This window comes from Lissotriton vulgaris, chromosome 1_1 (assembly GCF_964263255.1).
Source record: "Lissotriton vulgaris chromosome 1_1, aLisVul1.2, whole genome shotgun sequence".
Classification (NCBI taxonomy): domain Eukaryota; kingdom Metazoa; phylum Chordata; class Amphibia; order Caudata; family Salamandridae; genus Lissotriton; species Lissotriton vulgaris.
The window spans coordinates 390,898,446-390,918,375 of record NC_141685.1 but is presented as its reverse complement, the minus strand read 5'-3'; the positions used below and the strand labels follow the sequence as shown (position 1 = coordinate 390,918,375).

General features: G+C 50.1%; 1 protein-coding gene across 2 annotated transcripts in view; it reads right to left on the bottom strand.

Moving 5' to 3' along the window:
- The window catches only part of PODN (podocan), a 429,517-nt gene that overhangs the window by 123,133 nt on the left and 286,454 nt on the right, over positions 1–19,930 (bottom strand). For both annotated transcript variants that reach the window (XM_086952453.1, XM_086952454.1), the window contains exon 5: positions 16,143–16,252. In XM_086952453.1, coding sequence (XP_086808579.1) covers positions 16,143–16,252 — 110 coding nt within the window. The remainder of the gene's footprint in view (positions 1–16,142; positions 16,253–19,930) is intronic.

The following is a 19,930-nucleotide window of genomic DNA, read 5'->3' as shown; positions in this document are numbered from 1 at the left end:
TTCGAGTGAGTGTTGCCGGGGACTGCGTGGTAATGGCATTTTGTTTGCTTTGATACTTGCACAAGTGCCACCATTGCCTTTGCCTACGAACGTAAGGTTTTTCTTGTGCTTGAGTGTCTACCATATATTGCTGTATTATACCTCCTCTAATTATACTTTGTTTTCTCTCGAGCAGGCTTCACTTTAAAATAGTTTATTGCAGGGGATTAGACTGTAGACACCTAGATCTTTGTTTACCCAACAAATACCAAAGCATTGTAGCTGTAAGATAACTTTGGTGGTGAATACACTTGCTGGCGACTGGCGAGATCTGTGTTACAAGCCGGCCTCAGTCACTCATACAAAGTATAAAGAGATAGAGTTAAATGTGATGTCCCAGCTGCAAAGTGAAGCATGCACCATGCAGGTCACAGATGCGCCCAGTCCCTCATGTCGTGAGTCACAATGCCGTCCTCCTCCTAAATTGTATCGTTCTGAGACGAATTCGGAAGGGTCGGAGCAGCCGCAGGTACTGGTCAATCATCTAACGACTTTTCTGGACGTATTATTAAAACACCTTCCTGAGCTCCGCCCCGTCTGGACCCCCTCTTCCGGGGCCCCCGCCTACGCTCCCTGCACAGAGCCACCATGAGCCTAGAGCCTGTCCTGATGGACCTTGTGATTCCTGAAGTGAAGGTGAGACCGCCGCGGTGCGCTGCCAGTGGCGCCGCAGCGTCTGTGCTGGCTGTGACCCACCGAGGTCGTGGGCGCGCGACACGCGCAGGATCGAGGGTGGGGGGAGGGGGGCAGGGAGAGGCGCGGGCCGGGCTATCAAGCGGCGTGGTGGGAGGAAGTCGGCGGGGGGTGGGCAGGGGGCCAGGGGACGGCCGGTGCTTGTTTTCGTTGGAGGGGCTGGAGGGCGGAAGGGAGCAGGGTGGCGCAAGGCTGGAGGGGCTGGCGCGAGTGCAGAAAGGGCGAGGGAGGATCAAGGGGTAGGTGAGGCTGGTGCATGTGGGCAGAGTGCAGGGGGGTGGGGGGAGAGGTGGAGGAGGGGCAGCGGGGTAGGGGGTAGGTGGGGTCCCCCTTACTTATTGAAGAGTCTGACCTGGAGGTGGAGGGGGCCGGGGCAGGGCTGGGGGAGGCAGTGGGTGGGGATTGTGAGTTGGACTGGGGGTCTTCCTCAGGGGAGGGGGCAGACATGGTGGGCCTGAGCCGGTCGCCGTTGCCGCAGAGGGGTGTAAAGGGGGTGCGGGGGATCAGGCTGGGGGGTGGGGGGAGTCGGGGGTGCGGGCCCGAGCAGCGAGGCGGTGGGTGGGGGAGGTGTGGTGGGGGGTGGGTCGAGTGTGGAGTGCGGGGGGTAATGCGGGGGTGTTGGGGGGCGGCAGGTGGGGGGTTGGCAGGGATGCAGTGGTTGGGCTGGGGGGATGGGGTGGAGATGGGGGGCGGAGGGGGGGCTGGAGCACCCGGCGAGGCGGGGGGACACTCTGAGGGGTGGGGGAGGGGTGCACAGCATGGCTGGGGGGGTAGCGTTTGGCGGGCGGCGGAGGCACGTTTTTTCCCGTGCATGCTGGACTCCGCTTGTTTTCCTTGGCAGGAGCTGATGGCGAGGTGCTCGGGTGAGTAGCATGCGGCTCCAGTCCACCGAGGGGATGGGTCGGCTCTGCCTAGTACGGGCGGTCGTGCTCCAGCGTGGGACCTGACAGGGGAGCACATGGTACGGCACAGGGTAGAGTCCTCGCCGCCCGCCCCCGAAGGGTCGTGACGGCCGCTGGGGGTGGGGGGGTGCGCCTTGGCACAGCAGACACAAATGCTACCTTTTTTCCAACTACAGTGCAGGGGGAAAGTGGGGATTTGGTGGATCTGATGCGGGTGTGTAGGGAAAAGGCGGGGTTAAGCCGGCTGGAGCCCCTAGGGGGCAGCCGGGAAGCCATGGATGTTGCTGTGGGGGAGTCAGAGGAGGAGGGGGAGAATAGGGAGGGGGAAGGGGGGAGTAATGTTGTTGGCAATGTGTTGCAGGTACGGACACAGCAGGACGTGCCCAGAGTGACGGCCCCCTCAGCTCCACTGGTTAGGCGGCGGGACCCGGCGAGGAGGCCGACCTTGACGCCAGGTGAGGTTGGAGACGGAGCGGGGAGTGGTCCGGGAAAGCGGCGCTGCATGCAGGTGTCGGTGGGGACGGATGCTGGTGGAGAGGATGAGGGGCGGCTGGTGAAAGGCCGTTATGTCAAGGTCACGGGAGAAGACACAGACGGCGCGGCGGTTGCAGCGGGGCCCGTAGAGGGGCCGGTGGTGAGCGGGGTGCCGGCATCGGGAAGCACGGTGGTGGAGGAGCCTGCGGCGGGGGGGAAAGAGAGTTGCTTGGTGCCAGTGCGCAATCTCCCATACATGGGGGTCACGAAGCCGCTGTGGGCTCACCTGTCGCTGGCCACGAAAGAGAAAATTTGGAAGGGGAGTACATTGACATGTTGAAGCTGTTGCACCGGGAGTTTACGTCGAAGGAGGGATCAAAGGAAGAGGAGCAGGAATTGGCGCGGCGCCCCAAGGTACCCCTGACGATCGATAATTGTTCGACGGCATTTCTGATATACGCTAGCGTGTATTGTGAAAAGCATCCGGATTGTTCCATCGCATTGTTCAAGTACCATGGATGTGGTGCGGAGAGCTCATGTGACGTATGGGGGGTACGTCTGGTCCCATTATGATGAGGAATTCCTTGCCCGAATGGCGGCGGATCCGGAGGCAAAGTGGGGGAACTAGATTCCAACCTGTACCAACAGACGATGGGCGGGGCGAAGTTTGGTCGCACTGTGTACACGGCCAGCGGTTTGCCGCTAGCGCAGACCCCCTTTTCATCCCGCCCCACCTGGGGGGGGGCAAGGAGACTCAGCAGGGCAGGCTACAGTCGGGGCTTGCTGGTACTTTAACAGGGGGGCGTGTGGCCGACAGGCCTGCCGCTTTTGGCAAGAGTGCTCCAAATGCGGGCGGAGGCACCCAGTGGTCCACTGCTGGGGGATCGGGGGGGGCGCCAGGGCAGCAGTCTGCGGTGGGAGGATCGCAGAGTGGAGGGACCCAGGCGGGGGGAGGGGGGTCGCGAGGGGGGCGGGGGCCTTGGGGAAGGGCTCATACGCTGGTTAAGTTAGAGAGGATCGAGCCCTGGCTGGAGGCGTACCCGCGGGTGGAGGATGCGGCGGTTCAGCGGCGGGGTTTCCGGGAGGGGTTCATGTTGGGCTATGAGGGGGCCCTCGGATTGCGTGCTGGGCGGACAACCTGAAGTCAGTGAATGCGCACAAGGGTGTGGTGCGGGAGAAGCTGTTTAAGGAAGTAAAGGAGGGCCGGATGGTGGGCCCTTTCCCTTAGCCGCCTTTGACGGGTTTGATCATCTCCCCGATTGGGGTGGTCCCCAAAAAGGAGCCGGGGCAGTTTAGGCTCATACAGCACTTGTCGTGGCCGAAGGGGGAGTCGGTGAATGACTTCATATCAGGTGACCTCGCGTCTGTGTCGTATTGGTCCGTGGATGTGGCGCGGAGGCTAGTGACTGCTGTGGGCACGGGAGCGTTGATGGCGAAGTGCGACATCAAATCGGCGTTCCGCCTGCTCCCGGTGCACCCGGAGGACCACCAGTTGCTGGGGATTCAGTTCGACTGGGGCATTTTTGTCAATAAGGCGCTGCCGATGGGCTGTTCGATATCCTGCGCTCTGTTTGAGCGGTTCAGCTCCTTTTTGCAGTGGGCTTTTTCCAGGCGTACAGGCTCTGAGATAGTGACGCACTACCTGGATGACTTCTTCCTGGTGGGGCGGCCTGATTCAACAGACTGCCAGCGGCTGCTGGACAGTTTTACGGACCTCATGGGGGATTTTGGGGTCCCCCTGGCGCCGGAGAAGACGCACGGTCCCAGTACGGTGTTGTCCTTTCTTGGTATAGAGCTCGACTCAGCAGCCATGGAAGCACGCCTGCCAGACGACAAGAGGTCCGCAATGTTGGCATTGGTGGACAGTATGCTCGACAAGAGGAAGGTGACGGTGCGGGAAGTGCAGGTCCTGTGGGGTCATCTGAACTTTGCGTGCCGCGTGGTGCGGGCGGGACGGACGTTCTGCAGGCGGTTGGGTTTGGCGTTGTCGGGTTTGACACTACCGCACCACCATCTACGGTTGTCGGCAGGACAAAGGAGGACTTGCGAATGTGGTTGTCGTTCTTGAGGCGGTTCAACGGCGTTCCCATGGCGCCGCTGGAGGACTGGGAATGGGACATCACGTTGTATTCTGATGCAGCAGGGGTTGGCGGTTTCGGTCTGTACTGGGCGGGGCGCTGGTGCGCGGAGCAGTGGCCGTTGCATTGGCAGGCGGGAGGCCGTAGCATCGTGTTTTTGGAATTGTTCCCGTTGGTGGTAGCGGTCTCAGTGTGGGCACAGGAGTTGGCGCACAGGCGGGTCTTGTTCAGGGTGGACAATATGGCAGTGGTGCAGGTGGTCAACCGGCAGTCAGCCAGGAACCCGCAGGTTTTGAAACTGATGAGAGTGTTTGTGTTGCACTGCTTGGAGTACGGCATTTTGTTTCATGCTCGCCACGTCCCTGGGGTGGACAATGACATTGCGGATGCTTTGTCTCGTTCACAGTGGCAGAGGTTCCATGGGCTAGCCAAGGAGGCAGAGATGGTCAAGACACCGGTTCCGAGGGAGCTCTGGTGGGTGGGAGACTCAGCGTCGTTCAGCTGGTAAGGGCGTCAGTGGCCGCGTCTACGTGGAAGGTTACGTGCAGGCTTGGGAGGAGTTTCTTCGGTCCGGTGCGGTAAGGTGCGGGGATCGGTGGTTGAGGGAGGAGCAGGTCGTCAGGTTCATGTTGGCTTTGATGGACAAGGGTTTGTCGCGGGTGACGATTGCGGGTAAGCTGTCGGCGGTGGCGTTCATGGGGAAGCTGGGGTGGGGTTATGCGCAGTCGGCGGGTAGCTGGGGACATGACTGTTGGAGGGGTGGGCAATGGGGAGGGGGGCAGGGGTGAGCCAGCGGTGGCCAATCACGGTGGATTTTCTGGAGGGTCTGCTTTGCACGTTGGCGGCGGTGTGTCGGGACGGGGGAGAGACGGTTCTGTTTTCCACACTCATGTCTTGGCTTTTTCTTTGGAGCGTTTCGGGTGTCAGAGTTGGTGGGCAGGAAAGGGGGGTCGGGGTTCTGTGGGATGATGTGGACATACAGGCTCAGGAGGTGGCGGTGCGCTTGCGGCGCTCGAAAACGGATCAGCGGGGGGTGGGGATGTTGGTGGTGCTGGGCCCGGGAGGACGGGAGGGAGTGTGCCCCGCGGCGTGGTGGCGGCGGTTGGCGGAAGGCCGGAGCAAGTCGGGTAGGGAGGTGTTCGGTGGCGGACAGGAGGTCGGGTGACGGCGGCTCAGGCTCTGTGGGTTCTGCGGCACGCCCTGCGGTGGATGGGTGAGGACCCCAAGGCTTTTGGGACGCATTCCTTTTGAATCGGTGCGGCGACAGAGGTGGCTCGGAGGGGTTGGGGGGAGGAGGAGATCAAGCGGTTGGGGCGGTGGAAGTCGGATTGCTACCGGAGGTACATCAGGTTGCGGGGGGTGGCCGGGGTGCATTGAATTGCTTTTCGCCTTCTCACATATGTGTCTTTGCAGGGGCCCGATGCGGCTGTGATGTAAATTTACATTGTGGGACACTCCTTTGTGAAGAGGGCAGAAAGGGCTGAGTGGGACAGGCCTCAAAAATTGAACTTGGTGCTGGATGAGAGTTTGTTTCGATGTCATTGGCGGGGGAAGGGGGGAATGCGTTGGCATGAGTTGATGCCCTTGTTGAATACTGTTGTGCGTTGGGGTGTTTGCCCAGATGTGGTGGTTATTCATCTGGGAGAAAATTACCTGGTGCGGTGTAAGGGCCTGACGCTGGTTAAGCAGATGAAGAGGGACCTGTTGGAGGTACGGAGGCAATGGTCAGGGTGCTACGTCATTTGGTCTGATCTGAATCCTAGGAGGGCCTGGAGAGGAGCGGAGTGCCCAGGGGCGATAGACAGGACTAGGAGGAAACTCAATAGGGAGATGAAGGAATTTTGTACCAGGGAAGGTATGGGTAGGATGGAGCACCCTGAGTTGCGGTACGGGACGGTGTACTTTTTTATGGAGGACGGGGTTCACCTGTCTCGGTACGGGATGGAGTTGTATGTGGTACAGCTGAAAGAGGCTCTGGATGCGGCTTTGGGGGTGCGCAGGTATCCTCGGGGTGGGGTCCTATAGGGGGTCGAAAGTCGCTAGCGGCTTTTGAGTAGCGTTGTTTTCCTAGTTAAAAGGGGAGGGTACTGCAGGAGGCCTGGGCTGTTTGGCAGGTGATGGGGGACGCTGAGGTACACTGAGGTCAAGTTATAAGTATTTAGGTAGGGGGCCTGTTACAATTGGGGATGTTGCGTTTATGTTGCATTATGGAGAATACTTAGGGGTGGGGGTGGGGGGCTGTGAGGCAGTCGAATATTTAGTAAGGTTGGGGTAAAATGTTAGGGTGCACCTGCTTCCAATAAAGCTGCCTTTGTCACACCTTAATTTGTGTCTGTGGTCAGTGCTTCCCCACCCCACCCCCCTACTGGTGGGCCCCAAATGCTCACTAAACGTCTGTGTGAATTGGGCCCTTTGTTTCTAAGCGCAGCATGCAAGGGGTACACACCTGGAAATGCTTGCTACTCTTTGGGGGGAAATAAAAAACTGCTTTGGTCTTAACACATTAAAAAATGACCCTGTTTAGCATATTACACCACTGTTTACTTGCTCCCTGCCATCACAAAAGGAAAATAGCTTTACACAAATCCGTTCCTCATTGCTGACAAAAGGAGCAGTTTGGCATGATATAGTATTGCACTCTCAAAGAGACAAGAAACCCCAGATGCAATTCAGCCTTTTTGGTCCATTACAGTGAGGTGCCACTATAGAAGGGGACAACTCTCAGTAAATATTCTAATTCCACCAGAGGATTGGGACCCGAGCTATTAGGCCAAATCCAGTCCACATAAGGGATAGTAACAAGCATTTGCAATGCAATAGGTCTCGCATTAGGAAAGTTTGAGCTATTGGTATTGTAAATGACAATTATTTTATTTATGAGTTGGTTTTGAAAATAGCGAAATTAATAGCTTTGTCATTTACAATGCCAATAGTTTTTTTCTTTCGTAAATGTAACAACTATAGCATTTATAATGCAATATGTGTGGTACTGGGGGTGACGGTGGCGGCGGCGGGGGGGGGTGTGTGTGTGCGGGGGTGTTTGTGTGTGTGTGTCTGTGCGCGCACGCGCGTGTGTCTCTGTATGAGTGCGCTCGTGTGTGTGTGCGCTCGTGTGTGTGTGTGCGTGCGTGTGTAATTTGAAGCGAAAGCAGGGGGGGGTGTGGCTGTGTGTGTGTTGGCAGTTACTGCATGCGAGAAGTGCATGAGGCTTGCAAGGGAGACAGGAGATGGGCACAGCACGTAACTGTACATGGTGAACGCTCGCATGCCCCAGTCCGGCCTGCAGCCTACGCGTGCCCATCTCCTGTCTCCCTTTCAAGGCCCTTGAAAGCAGAGTCGACAGCTATAGGTCTCGCTGGCGACAGCGCTTTTGCACTGTGTCGCCAGGTGCGAGACCTAAAAATGTACATCTAAATGTCGGGCTTGTTTAATCACGTCATATGGTGTTGAATATATCTTTTTCTCTGTTATTTCAAACCAAAACGTGGCAAGAAATTAGCTTTAATGCTCGTTAATTTTATTGTATTCAATTCAACTAAAATTGTAATATTTTTTCTTTTCTTTATATTGTGTATGCTATGCTTATTCATGTTATGAGAGGTATGCAGTGATATTTTAATGAATACTATTTTTGTATAGCATTATGTAGGTTTGAGTTTTGCACAGCTCGCACATAGTCTGTATCGTTCAGCTTCATCGTCCCTAGGAGAAGCGTTGATTGGTTGTGTAAAAAAAAAAAAAGAAATAATGAGAAAGCCAATAGATCTCCTATGTGTGAAACCTCTTGGCTTTGACAATGTTGTGCATTTCAGTGTTCACTGACCTCTTGCATAGGCCAAACCAAGAGTAGCATTAGGGCTCATGAGTATGATCATTCTCCATACCACACCACACTTTGTCACCAGAAACTGTTTTTTTTCTGATTTAATGGGGAAATGAGCCCGAAGGAAAAAAATGTTTACCCCCATCAGGAACATCACATGTAACTCCGGGCTGCGACCCCATATTTCTGGGCACTGTCTCAGGTTTCTGTATCCTTCACTCGACTACAGCTATATTTGCAGTTCAGGGATGAAATTGGAAAACATCACCGAGAAAGGTCCAGCCACGAGGCTACTCCTTATAAATGACTCATTGAGACGAGACGTGGCCTTCCTCTAACTGCGGTAATTGCCAGTGTGGGCTCTCTATTTGTCCTGCCACCCCCAAGTGAGATATAGATTACCTATTCTAGAGTCCAGATAGGGGCTGGCAAGCAGTGCAAAATACAGTAAAATGTAGTGACATATGTTGGACATGAGTGCTAGAATTCAGGCGAGTCCTCTGGGTGTGGGACCCTAGTATAGGATCTCCATGTACCGAGCAGTGGGGCAAGGTCAGGTAAAGTAGCATTAATTGGGCGAGAAAAAGCAAGGATGGTGGTTTGTTGTTCTTAAGCAGGCAACCACTCTTACATTAATTGTCATTCACTGAAAGGGGTTGGGGCACTGCCAGAGTATATGCATCACAGTCCAGCTGTGTACGCCGCCAGCAGCCACAACAGGGAAGTAGCCCACCTTTATGGAGTTTCAAGGTGGAACAGTTAGGTAAAACTTTAAAATGAGAATCTGAAGGCTTGTTCTGTCTGTTTGGAGGACGTGACCTATCAATACGCTGTACATACCTGGCAACACACCTTCAAAGGACCCCCGTTTAAAGAAGCATTCTTTAATTGGTGATCCAGGCAACGACACTGAGTCAGGGCCTAAGGTGCTAGTTGCCTATCTGTTCAGGCGCAGCCACCCGAACTTCATGCAGGGTCATGAGAGGCCTTAGGTCCGACATTCTAAAACAGTTGTTCCAGACACAAAATAGCGTTCTTGCAGCAGCACTTTCAAAGGATTATACAGCCTCCTCCTATGCATGTGTCTGCATTACACCATACTGTCGTGCCACATGATATTAGCAGGCTGACTCCCAGTAGCTTGTGCGCACAGTTCCACTGAATAGGAATGGTTCTCGGTATTGAGTTAGACAAGAGGAGTGTCCCTATGTATGCGTGCCCCGCATAATGACACCGAGACAGGTCTTGGAAGAAAATACACCACTTGCGGCGGATACTTAGCCAAGTAATAACCGCACATATGAGGCAGCTGCAGTGATCCATAGGTGGTGTGGCGGACCTAACCTCAGGTCGGAGCCTCCCCAGACAAATCAGTTAATACTGTTGCCTATCTGCGTCGAGTTGTTTGTGAGTGAGCAGGAGGAACATCCCGAACAACAGATAAGTGAAAAGTGGCAACCCTGGCATCTTAATCATTAGAACCCGAACCCATAAGGAAAAGCAAAGATGAGGCCAGCAGGAGAAATCGTGGCACTTACAGTATATCAGTGGGTTGAGGTCGTCTTAACCCAGGGTACAAGTCCTGAAAAAAGAAGTGGGGGGGGGGACGCTGTCACCGGAAGTGACGTCACGACAGGAAGTGACGTCACGAAAGGTGCCAAGCTCCTCGTCCCAGAGAGGCCAAAGAGTTAAGTCCAGCTGTTTGGCATGGAGGATGGCATCCCCCCGGTAAAATAAGTGGGGGGACGCCGCCCACCCGCGTGGTACCCCGACTCGAGCCCTGTCTTAACCACACCGCCAATCCTCTATTCAACGAGACACTCAACGAGATTTTTCAGAGCCCTGGAAATCCAGCGCATACGATAGCCGCACAGACTATCCATCTCAGTGGCACCGGTCATGGGTACTGCGTCACATTTGTACTTATTGATTTTATACCAAAAGACCTGGGAAAAGGAGTGGATCGCTGTCATCATATCAGGCATCAAAGTGTGCACGTTAGTAAGGGTCAACAATATGGCATCATGAAGGATTTTACCTGCCCAGCAGCTGTGTTTATTTCCTGAATGTACCGATATCTGCTGGGAACCGAATATCTGCTGAAAAGGGTTCCAATGATAAAAGGAAGAGTTGGAGGGACAATAGACACCCTTGATTGTGTAACGGTCTGGTTAGAAATCCCACATAGCTGACCTGTGCCACAGGTGTGTCATAAAACTACCCGACTTTCAATATAAAGGCAGTGCTGAGACCTGCTCTGCACAGGACCCCAGCTTCCATCCAATCTCTTGATGACTAGATCTCTGGCCTGGATAGAGTACAGAGCCACACTGCCTTCTGGGTAGGTCTGGTGATACAAATACCAGGTCCATACTTCCATGCACACACATATAAAGGGAGGACTGGAAAATGGGTCCACGCAAACGTATGCACGTCCAGCTCGGAGCCCATGTGCACACAGCCGAGAACCAACCACGGAGAAACAGAAGTAACTCGGAAATGACACATACCATTTGCTAGGCTTTGGGGGCGAGGCGGATAAACTAATGTGGTTAAGTGCGCGTTACTTAAGTCACTACAAATTCACTGAAAGACTCACGCTTAAGCGCAGGGCAGGTTTCTCCTGTGCCCCAGCCCGAGGATGAAAGGAGGTGTTGTATAACACAGTGACAGCATTTTGCTTACACAGCGAGAAATGTGAAGGGAAGACTGAAAACACGAGCAATCAAACGCCCCCTGCAGCCGTAGCTGCCTCTGGTGCGGTTCTCGATTAAAGGCTGATCTGACGCTCAGTCGCGCTACATCCTTCCAAGCCGGGCCCAGATTATCTGTTCCTGGCAGGGGACGGGTGGCATTTCAGCGGATGTTTCCGGTTTCCATACATGCCAACATTTCAGGTGAGCAAAGTGGGAGAGTTAAAAAAAACTAGCAGGGACGCATGGTATGGTCACAATGTCCACATGAGACAGCCATGCTTGTTAAACCCACCGATCTCGAAGCGTGCGCTGGGAAAGCACTGCAAGGCGCCGATCTGTCGGTCAGAGTCCCGTACACTCAGGCTTGAAAGAGTCACCGTATTTTGTACGGAACGGGGGCGTAATATCTTTGGAAGAAGGTGGTTGATAAGAAAGAGAGCGCCACAGAAACTGCTGCGAGGCCGCGTTAGTAGCTGGCCAAACTAAATGCACGCGCGCAGAAGAGACGCGAGAGGGCAGGAGCGTGACGCCGTGAGCGTGCACGTCGGCGTTCCCTGCGGCTCGTGACAGTGGCGGCGCCTGCAGTCTTGGAGTGCTGTGAGGCTGTGGGACGGGGAAGAGTATAGCAGACCCGGTGAGGGGGGGCCTCGGGGCACATTGCCGGTGCCAGCCCCCCCCCCCCCCCCCCAATGATGGAAGCCATGCGTGTGCCCGGTGAGCGGGGTTGGGAGTGTGTGTGTGTGTGTATGTAGGCGGGGGCGGGGCGGCGGCGGGCGGCGGGCGGGGGGGGAGGGGGTGCACTTGTATGTGCCTGCGTGTGTTGTACCTGTGTGTGTGCCTGCGTGTACGTGTGCCTGTGTGCAGGGGTGTGGGGGCTGGCTGTGTGAGCACGGGAATGTAAGGCACGAGAGGGGCACGGTGACGTGCGCGCTCACAAGGTCAAATCTGAGCAAATCTGCGCTCGTGCACCCTCTCGTGTCCACATTCCCAAATACGGGCCACATTAGGTCTGAAGCAGACACCATCAATGCTCACGCATTGAGGGTAGGTCTGCTCGACCTAAAAGCAGACACCATCAATGCTCACGCATTGAGGGTAGGTCTGCTCGACCTAAAAATATACACATGTCATTCTCATATCTCACCAGTAAGTTATAGTGGGAGCATCTTGTCAAAAGAGGAAGGGGGCCCATGTCTGGTATATGAAACAAATCTCTGACATTAATTAATTCATGTTATTAATTTAGTACAAAATGCAATTTTAAATATGAAACGTTTTGTAAGAACCATAAAAGCGGTACATAGAATAATAATCGAGTGGAGGGTAACATAAATGCAAAAGAATAAGTAGTGTTGCAAATTAATTGCAACTGTTCTGCTGATCTCATTACAAAGATGAACACACATTTAAATGGAAATATTTTGATAATAGTTCCTGGCTACAGGAGCGCGTGGCTAATGGTGGGTGACCTCCAGGATCGAAACCGCCAATGTGGGCACTGCTGACTGATTATCAGCTACGATATAAAGGAACTTTACTTCCCTTAGAGGCTCCACAATGGCAGACAAATAAAGATAAACATGATTTCCTAGCGCCTGAATTGTGGAGGAGGAAGGGGCAGAGGAGGGGGGACAACAAGCAAAGCTCTATTTTGGATTGCAAGCTGTTCATGTGGTGCATTGCAGTTGAGAACATAACTTCCACAATAAATGTTGTTGTTCAGTTCCCTCCTCCCTGGAGTGTTTTCTTATTCTCACTGGTAACCACAGGCATTCCACCAGTCACCCACAACCTCAGACTTCTGTAGAGCATCTGAAGTAGTCATAGCAGTGGAGCACTTCAGCTGCTTTAGTCGGCATCCTGCCAGCAGTGGTAGCATTCCAGATGTGAAGGTGCTCTCCCTCCTTTACTGCCATCTCCATATTTATTTATTTTAAGTGTTTTATAAATTGCGAACATGGCCCAAGAGCCTGTACATACAATTGGAAACAGAACCAAAGACCTGAAATATAAGAAAATGAACACCTAACATAGAACAAAAACTAAAACTAGAGCAAGATATGGTATGTTGTATCAGAGCAAATTTTAAACATCCGCCATTCATTCCTGAAGCACTGGGACAGAATCTCCAAGAAGGCTTTCTGGGCCTGGTTCGAATCAGTTCAGTTCCAGGTATCCGGGGGGGAGCAGTGTTTGTGAGAAGTTCTACTGGGATGGATGTGCTTCAGCCCTGTACTAGTATTCATGTCATTGCGGAGCCCATGGGGACAGGCTAGCATAGACTTTATGCTAGGAATCTGTTCATTAGGATCCTTTTCATCTCTTTGTTGGGAATATGGGCTGATGGATTTGACCAAATCTCGGTGTGATACTATATGATGTAAGTGGCACAAGTCGGTAATGCGGCGAGCACAAGGTGTCGTTTTTTTCTATTTTTTTATTTAACTTTACCTATCTGGGGGGAAGTCTGTTGACTTCCCCTCCACTCCGTCCCCGCCCACCAACTCACCATTCTTACTTGTGCCGGCTGCCACTCTCGAGAAGCTATCTGAAGAGTTGAGTCTGAGGGCCCACTACTTACACCACGTGCCCCCTTTGAAGTGGGAGAAGCTTCTATACTCCTCCCTCTACAGACGTGTCTGGAATTTCCTTCCTCTCTGCCCTGGCCCCAGCTTTTCTGGACGCACTAAAGACTAGTGTGAAACCCTTAGTGAGTGGGCTGAGGCAGAGTCTGTGCCAAGCTGCCAGAGGGTTGAGAACAGGTTGATTTGGGGTTTGCTTGTGTTTCACACTGACAAAAATTGTTGTTTCTGCCTTAGTAGGGCCCCCCCCTCAACCAGTAACCCAATTTCCTACAGGGCCAGATGGTGGTTAGGCCTGTCTTTCACCAGGGGGATGCACATTTAAAACATTGACAGGAACAGCTGTCACAGTAGTTCTGCCAATGCAGATCGACCGCTCTATCAACATGATGGAGCCGTACGTTAGACGTATAAAAAAAAATGTCAAAAAGAAAATCCCAAAGCAGGATTTTCTTTTTAAAAATAAATATAAACACAATATCTCCCTTGTAACGGAATTCATCATTATAAGTGCTCCTTATCTCCAGGTTTTTTCTGGCGGAGATGGGTACTGAAAAAGGGCTGTATGTCCACCCATCTAAATTAGGTGGGTGGACACACATTCAAATCTCCGATGGCACTTACTCCGTCGGGTTATTAGAGGAGTTTGACCACAGTGGAGACGGTGAAGTCTCCGCCGTCGTCAAACTATGGTATGCTCAAATTTAATTTAGGTGAGTAGATCATTATGTTGGCAGGGAGGGAAGTCAGTCGCCGTTGGGAAGGAGTTCATTCTCCACCAACACAAAACAAAAAGTTGGCCCTAGGTCATATACAGAATGAAAGGTAAGGATGGTGTGATGTATGCTTCTGTAATTCTGAAGATACTTTAGGACATTAAATCAGTGAATGACTTACCATTGGAGGCATCATTAAGCTGTATCAAAATGCCAGGTTGTTGGCAGATTGAGGAAAGCAGGTTGGTGTCATGCTGGGATTAGCAATTTCATTGCATTATATCTTAATTCAAAGTTCACTGTGGAAAGCTAAGCTTGGATGAATTCATTCCGTGCATCAGAAGACTGATACATGTTTAAAGAAGTGACTACCTCAAGATCACAGTTAACATTCACCTGACTATTGGTGCATTTTCAATTATACCTTCTCAACATTGTCACAGAAAAGACAGAGAGGTGCTATTAGAATTAATTGTGCCCACATACATATACCATATTTGCTATTTGAACTCTTTATCACTACTGATCCACTGTCTGGAACACCCTTTCAGAACACCATAGGCCTAACTGTAATTTATCAGAAGTCCTAAGGGATCTGTATAAAGGAATATTCTGCTTCTGTAAGTATCTAATAAAAGCATCTATAAGCTCCAGGACACCACTTGCATGTAGATAATCTTTCTCTTGTACCCTCGTCTTGCCATTTATTTGCCCATGGCCCATCACCTTGCAAGAGCTAAAGGATTTATAGTGCACCTCTCACTAGGCTTGGCATCTATAAATACTGTAAGGCACTTGCAACAAACACTGATCTAGATTTATTGTTCTCTCAATAAACTATCTTGTCAATCGTAATTCTACAGCCCTTTTTATCCCTTACTAAGTGCTCTGAAGTGCCCCATAGCTGCATACAGTGTTTTATGAAATTGACATAAAGATAATAAATTAAGGGGCTCTTCTCCTTTAAAGACTAATAGTTCTTACCTCAGGCGATTGCGCTGTAAAGTTTATTTTTTATTTTATTATATATATCGTTATTGATCTTTTGTACAATTGTCTCTTTACAGTGTAATACGTTACTGAGGCCTCTGTTTATATCAGGGTGAAGAGGGGAGCCCATAGCTTTTTTCTGCAAAAGTCTCACTAATCACCTCACAGCCACAAACTATAAGTCAGACGTGGGGTTCTCACATTCAGAAGGTGGGATCCTTGACTCGACCACAATCAGTTGCCTGCCTAACACCCGCCAAGTTCGAATGTGGGGATGAACTTGCTGCCTATTTCTCACGTGGCCACAAGATCAAGAGAGATGGCAGTGGGAACTATGGAGCCCCGCCTCCAAGAGCTGGCAGTAACCGCTAAACATTCCATTCCTACAGGTTCACCGATTTCTCAGGTATTTTCCAGAGTTTCTTGCACACCATGACACTCCAGGAGTCTTGGGGGATGTCAGTTGTCTCGAGTGGCCAGAGCACCTCATGCCACATCTGGAATCCCCACTTGTCTGGTGTTTGCACACTTCAAAGAAGGTAACTCTAAGGATGGTCATCATTTGATGTCCTGGGAAAACCTGCGGCTCTCCCTCTTCACTACGATTATGCCCGGAAGTACAAGGCAATGCTGTAAATTTCTTGGGGTCTATGGGTACTCGTGGGTGAGCATCATCTACTGACTCTTCCTGATCTTCCTTCATAGCTACAAACTATATCAGGGATATCTACATGGTGGTGCCTGTGCTGTCATTCCATTCTCCCTCAATAAACCCGCTACCAGGAATCTAAGGCATAGATCCTTCTGTGGATGTGATGGCAAATCGAAGGTGATGCCTCTGCCAATGTTAACAGGACCCATATTCTATGACAATGACTAGTGTGCGTGGATGATACTACAGATTATCCATTGGACAATACCAACTTCTTGTAACGACATTGTTAAAGTAAAAGAACGTTCTCTTTATTGAAAATAAACTTTTTTAGATTACACTCTAAAGCATTGTCAGTTTGGAAAAGCTTGCATAATACATATTGTACCAAAATATTGGATTCACTTTTGCAGAAACATCATAAAAAATCATTGTTTTGTCTTCATCTGAATCGATGATTGAACAATGTATATACCAGTAAACATGAACTCCAATACCTTAAGTCTGGCTTTTGTCCAAAGGTAGATCCATATATCTTTGTGAGATAATTTGCTGCAAAATCTGCGCTGACCAAAGAGGGTGGGAGATATTTTGGAGCCACAGTTAGCTGAAAAAGAAATGTTTGAAATGTCTACCACTGTTTTATGATAATCAGAAAAGAGTACTAGTTTGTTTGCAATTTGTATTTGCTTTTATGCACTTGTTACAGAGGCAATGTAAAGCAAAGAATGCGTGATGAAGCAGTCCTATTGCAAATGCAAAGGAAGGTGGGCTGCTTCCAGTGTCCAATGTCAAGTCACCAGGTCTCCTCTCCATCTGCATGGTCACGTCAAATCTCCACCTAAATCTACTCAAGGTACTATCTCTTTTGCAAAAGTACCCTAGGTAAAAGGAGTATATTTGACAACCTTTGGAGTGGCGTCAGCTTCCCTTTGTTGTTCTGGGAAGGAGCAAAGGGTTCCTTCAGCCACAAGACACCTTCCCTGAACACAAAAATACAAAGAGTGAGTTTGTGTTCAATAAGCAAAATGAGCCTCCTTTACTGCGTCCCTCTATAGTATCTGGCATGCAATGCACCGAGGGGTGACACTCCTGGGCAATATGGAGTTGAATTGCACAGCCTATGTGGTGTTACCAACCAACATTCTAGATGCAACCTCAGGTGATCAGGAGATAATGAAAAAATCTGCTTTGCCACCAGCCACTACTGCAAAGTACACTTCTAGTACCTAAAGACAAGCCAATGGCATCAAAGCCATTGAATGGTGGTTAAAATGGCTCGAGAGTAGTGAGTGTGGGATTTGTGATAACGCTGTTCTGTCAAATATGCAGTACACAACAGAGTCAAAACATAAACTTTAAATGAGACCCTTTAAATGAGAATGAACGTTGGCTATAAATCAAGACATAACGTAAATGTGTCTAAAACAAATTGAGATGCAATGAAAGAGGAGTCCAATAGTCAACTCTGAGTTGGCAAAGATTATACCATAAGTTAGGATAATAACAGTGCAGTCAAAGTTGCTGAGTGTCAAGAAGGCTCGCGAAGCCATCCTGACACCTCTGACAGAGTATTGAGTTTTATAGTTAGTGGGGTCGACCAGCAGTCTCACAATTAAATTGGGAGGTTGTCTCTGTGACTGTAAGAACGCAGGCTGAGACTTTACATTGAGCAAAGTCTATGGCTTTGTAAAGTTTGCATGCCAGAATAAGTAGAAGAAAAATATTGCCCTGCCAAAATATTGACTACAACAATATCCTAAAGGTAAGTATATATTGGTATGTATGGTTAAGCATACCTTACTGTTCTTACAGTATTAAAATGTCATGTTACAATACCATTGTTACACAAAGTGTTTTCCATGCAATGCCTTTAAATGAACACTTAATTGGTCATTCCTACTTTCATACAACTAAAACCAAGATATGTTAATAAAAGAAATTGCTGCAATTCTCTTTAAGTACCCATTAGATGGTCATAAATGTATTCAGAGAGATGAGAGTATATGATGGATACTTCCAATGCTGATTCCTCACCTTTTGAATTCTCATAGGTGCCAGACTGTATCTGGAAACTCTTTAAGCAATTGATCCTGCATGCCAGTAGGTGATGCCTTCAGACTCCACAGCAGCCTCTTTCTACCTCCAGAGGTTATGGCAGACTGTTGTTTATAGGCACCACCATGAGCGCTGAAGTGAGTTATTTTTTCCTGTGTCTTTCAATGCTTATCCTTAGCTCCGCTCTTGAAATGCAGGCTGTTCTTTATCAATTTCAGTGACAGTGTGTTATGGATATTTTGAACCTAAATACTACAGGATTCAATCCGTGCTACAAATGCCGGAAGCAGATGTCAGTTATCAAGTCACATGACATCTGCCTTTGGTGTTTGGATCCAAGAGCTTATTCAACGTCATGTGACAAATGCTCTCTGATGCATCCAAAGGCCATCAGAAAGCAGGAGGCAAAGAAGTGTGGGTGTGCTCACTCCCAAGACTAGTCCAGCTCTCTGCCCATGGCAAGTACAGGACAAAGTCAAAGCACAAATCTTGGTGCTAACACAGGAAGTCTTGACAGGATTCTTCACTCACACACAAAAGGCCAAATCGCACAAGCCGTCTGACTTCGGCACCATTCCACAGCTGGAGCCGATGCATCCCAAATGTGGTGGACCATATTCAACTGCATAGCAGGGTGAGTCCTTCATGAAGGAAATGCTGCAGCTTTTTCAAATAATCATGGGTCCACCTGGAGTGCCTTTTGGCCCATGGATCCACCAGTACACCTATTTCTCCACTCCTTTGACAAAGGCCACACTGGTTCTGGCTGGGTCAGCACTGGCATGAGTCCAGGGGGGCCAGTTACAATCTGAGCCCGACACCATTCTCCTATCCGCAGTTAAGCTCATCTAGATCTCACCCAATTTCTCACTACACGATCACTAAGGCACTGCCCGTGGTGTCGCAATACATTTGCCTCAGTGCCATTATCTTATTTGCATTGAGGTCTTGTTCTTTTCAGACTCAAATATAATTCTGGCCTTTCAGAGTGTTCCACATGAGGCTGACAAATGGTAATTATTCATATACTGCTGCTGGCTTATATTTAAACCTCCAGAATATTAGTGGCCTTAATACCTCCTCAGAAAACTGAACAAAGCATCTGGGCCCCTCTCCGAGGAAAGTGGCACTTAAATGGTGATAGTTTGTGAGCTGAGGAGGTGCTGACAACTACAGTGGTCAACTGTGGAAACTAACGTTAATTTGCTTACAGGAATCTTATAGGTTGTAAATTCAAAGCCTTTGCTACCTTTCAATAAAGACCCGAATAATACCCTGATTGGCAGACTGATTTAAACCATGTTCGGCACTGCAGATACGTCACACTGTTACTACTAGGTGACTTGGACCGGCTTCAGGTGATCTGGTGTTTCTGACACACCAACTCGCACCGGAATGCCTCAAAAATCAAACTTCAGCCAGATAAGTTAATCTGAATGTGTTTCCTTCAGCAGCACCAGACAGAGAATTGAAGCACATTGATGCGCTTGGCAAGAGTGTGGTCTTCTGACATTTTGACATTACTGCCTCTGGCTACTGTTGCTTGATCAAGAGATAAACTCATGGCTTCTTGAAATGGCTAGCAACATCTTACCCACCCTCCCTAAAGACTTTTGAAGTAACTTCACCCAGTTGGTCCATGATAGACAGGACGTAGCCCGGTACACTTTACTTGTCACTCTGGGTACCACAGACTTTGTGGGCCATGCTATAAGTACTAGTCTGGTGATTCGCCATCAGTCCTGGACATTCCTTTTGATGGCTCCTTGCTGTTGATTCACCTTTCAAGTGATTCCAAGAGAGCTGCTCTACGACTCCTTGGGTTAAACTCTCCCTGGCATGTCAGTTCCATCAACAATGCCAGATGTTCAGGGGTTACACCCCAGGTCTTGTTTAATGCCAGAGGCAGCCATCTCAGCATGTTCAGCAACCCATTCAGCTTTTTCGTGGCTACAGGGTATGTGGTGGTTGAGGTGGAGCACATGGTCACCAACAACATAGTCAGGCCTAATCTTATTCTTCCTCTGCCATTGCTAAATCGATTTGATTCCCATTTGCAGGGGGCAGAATATGTTTTTAGCTGCCAAACTGTTTTTGCAATTATGTCTGCCAGTGGATTGTGCATGTTCTTCCTCATGGCTACGCCTTTCTCTTTCTCTCAACCCTCCTCCAGTTTCTTCTATTTTCAATCAGAGTGCGGCAGAACATGTTTCCACGTCCTGTGCAT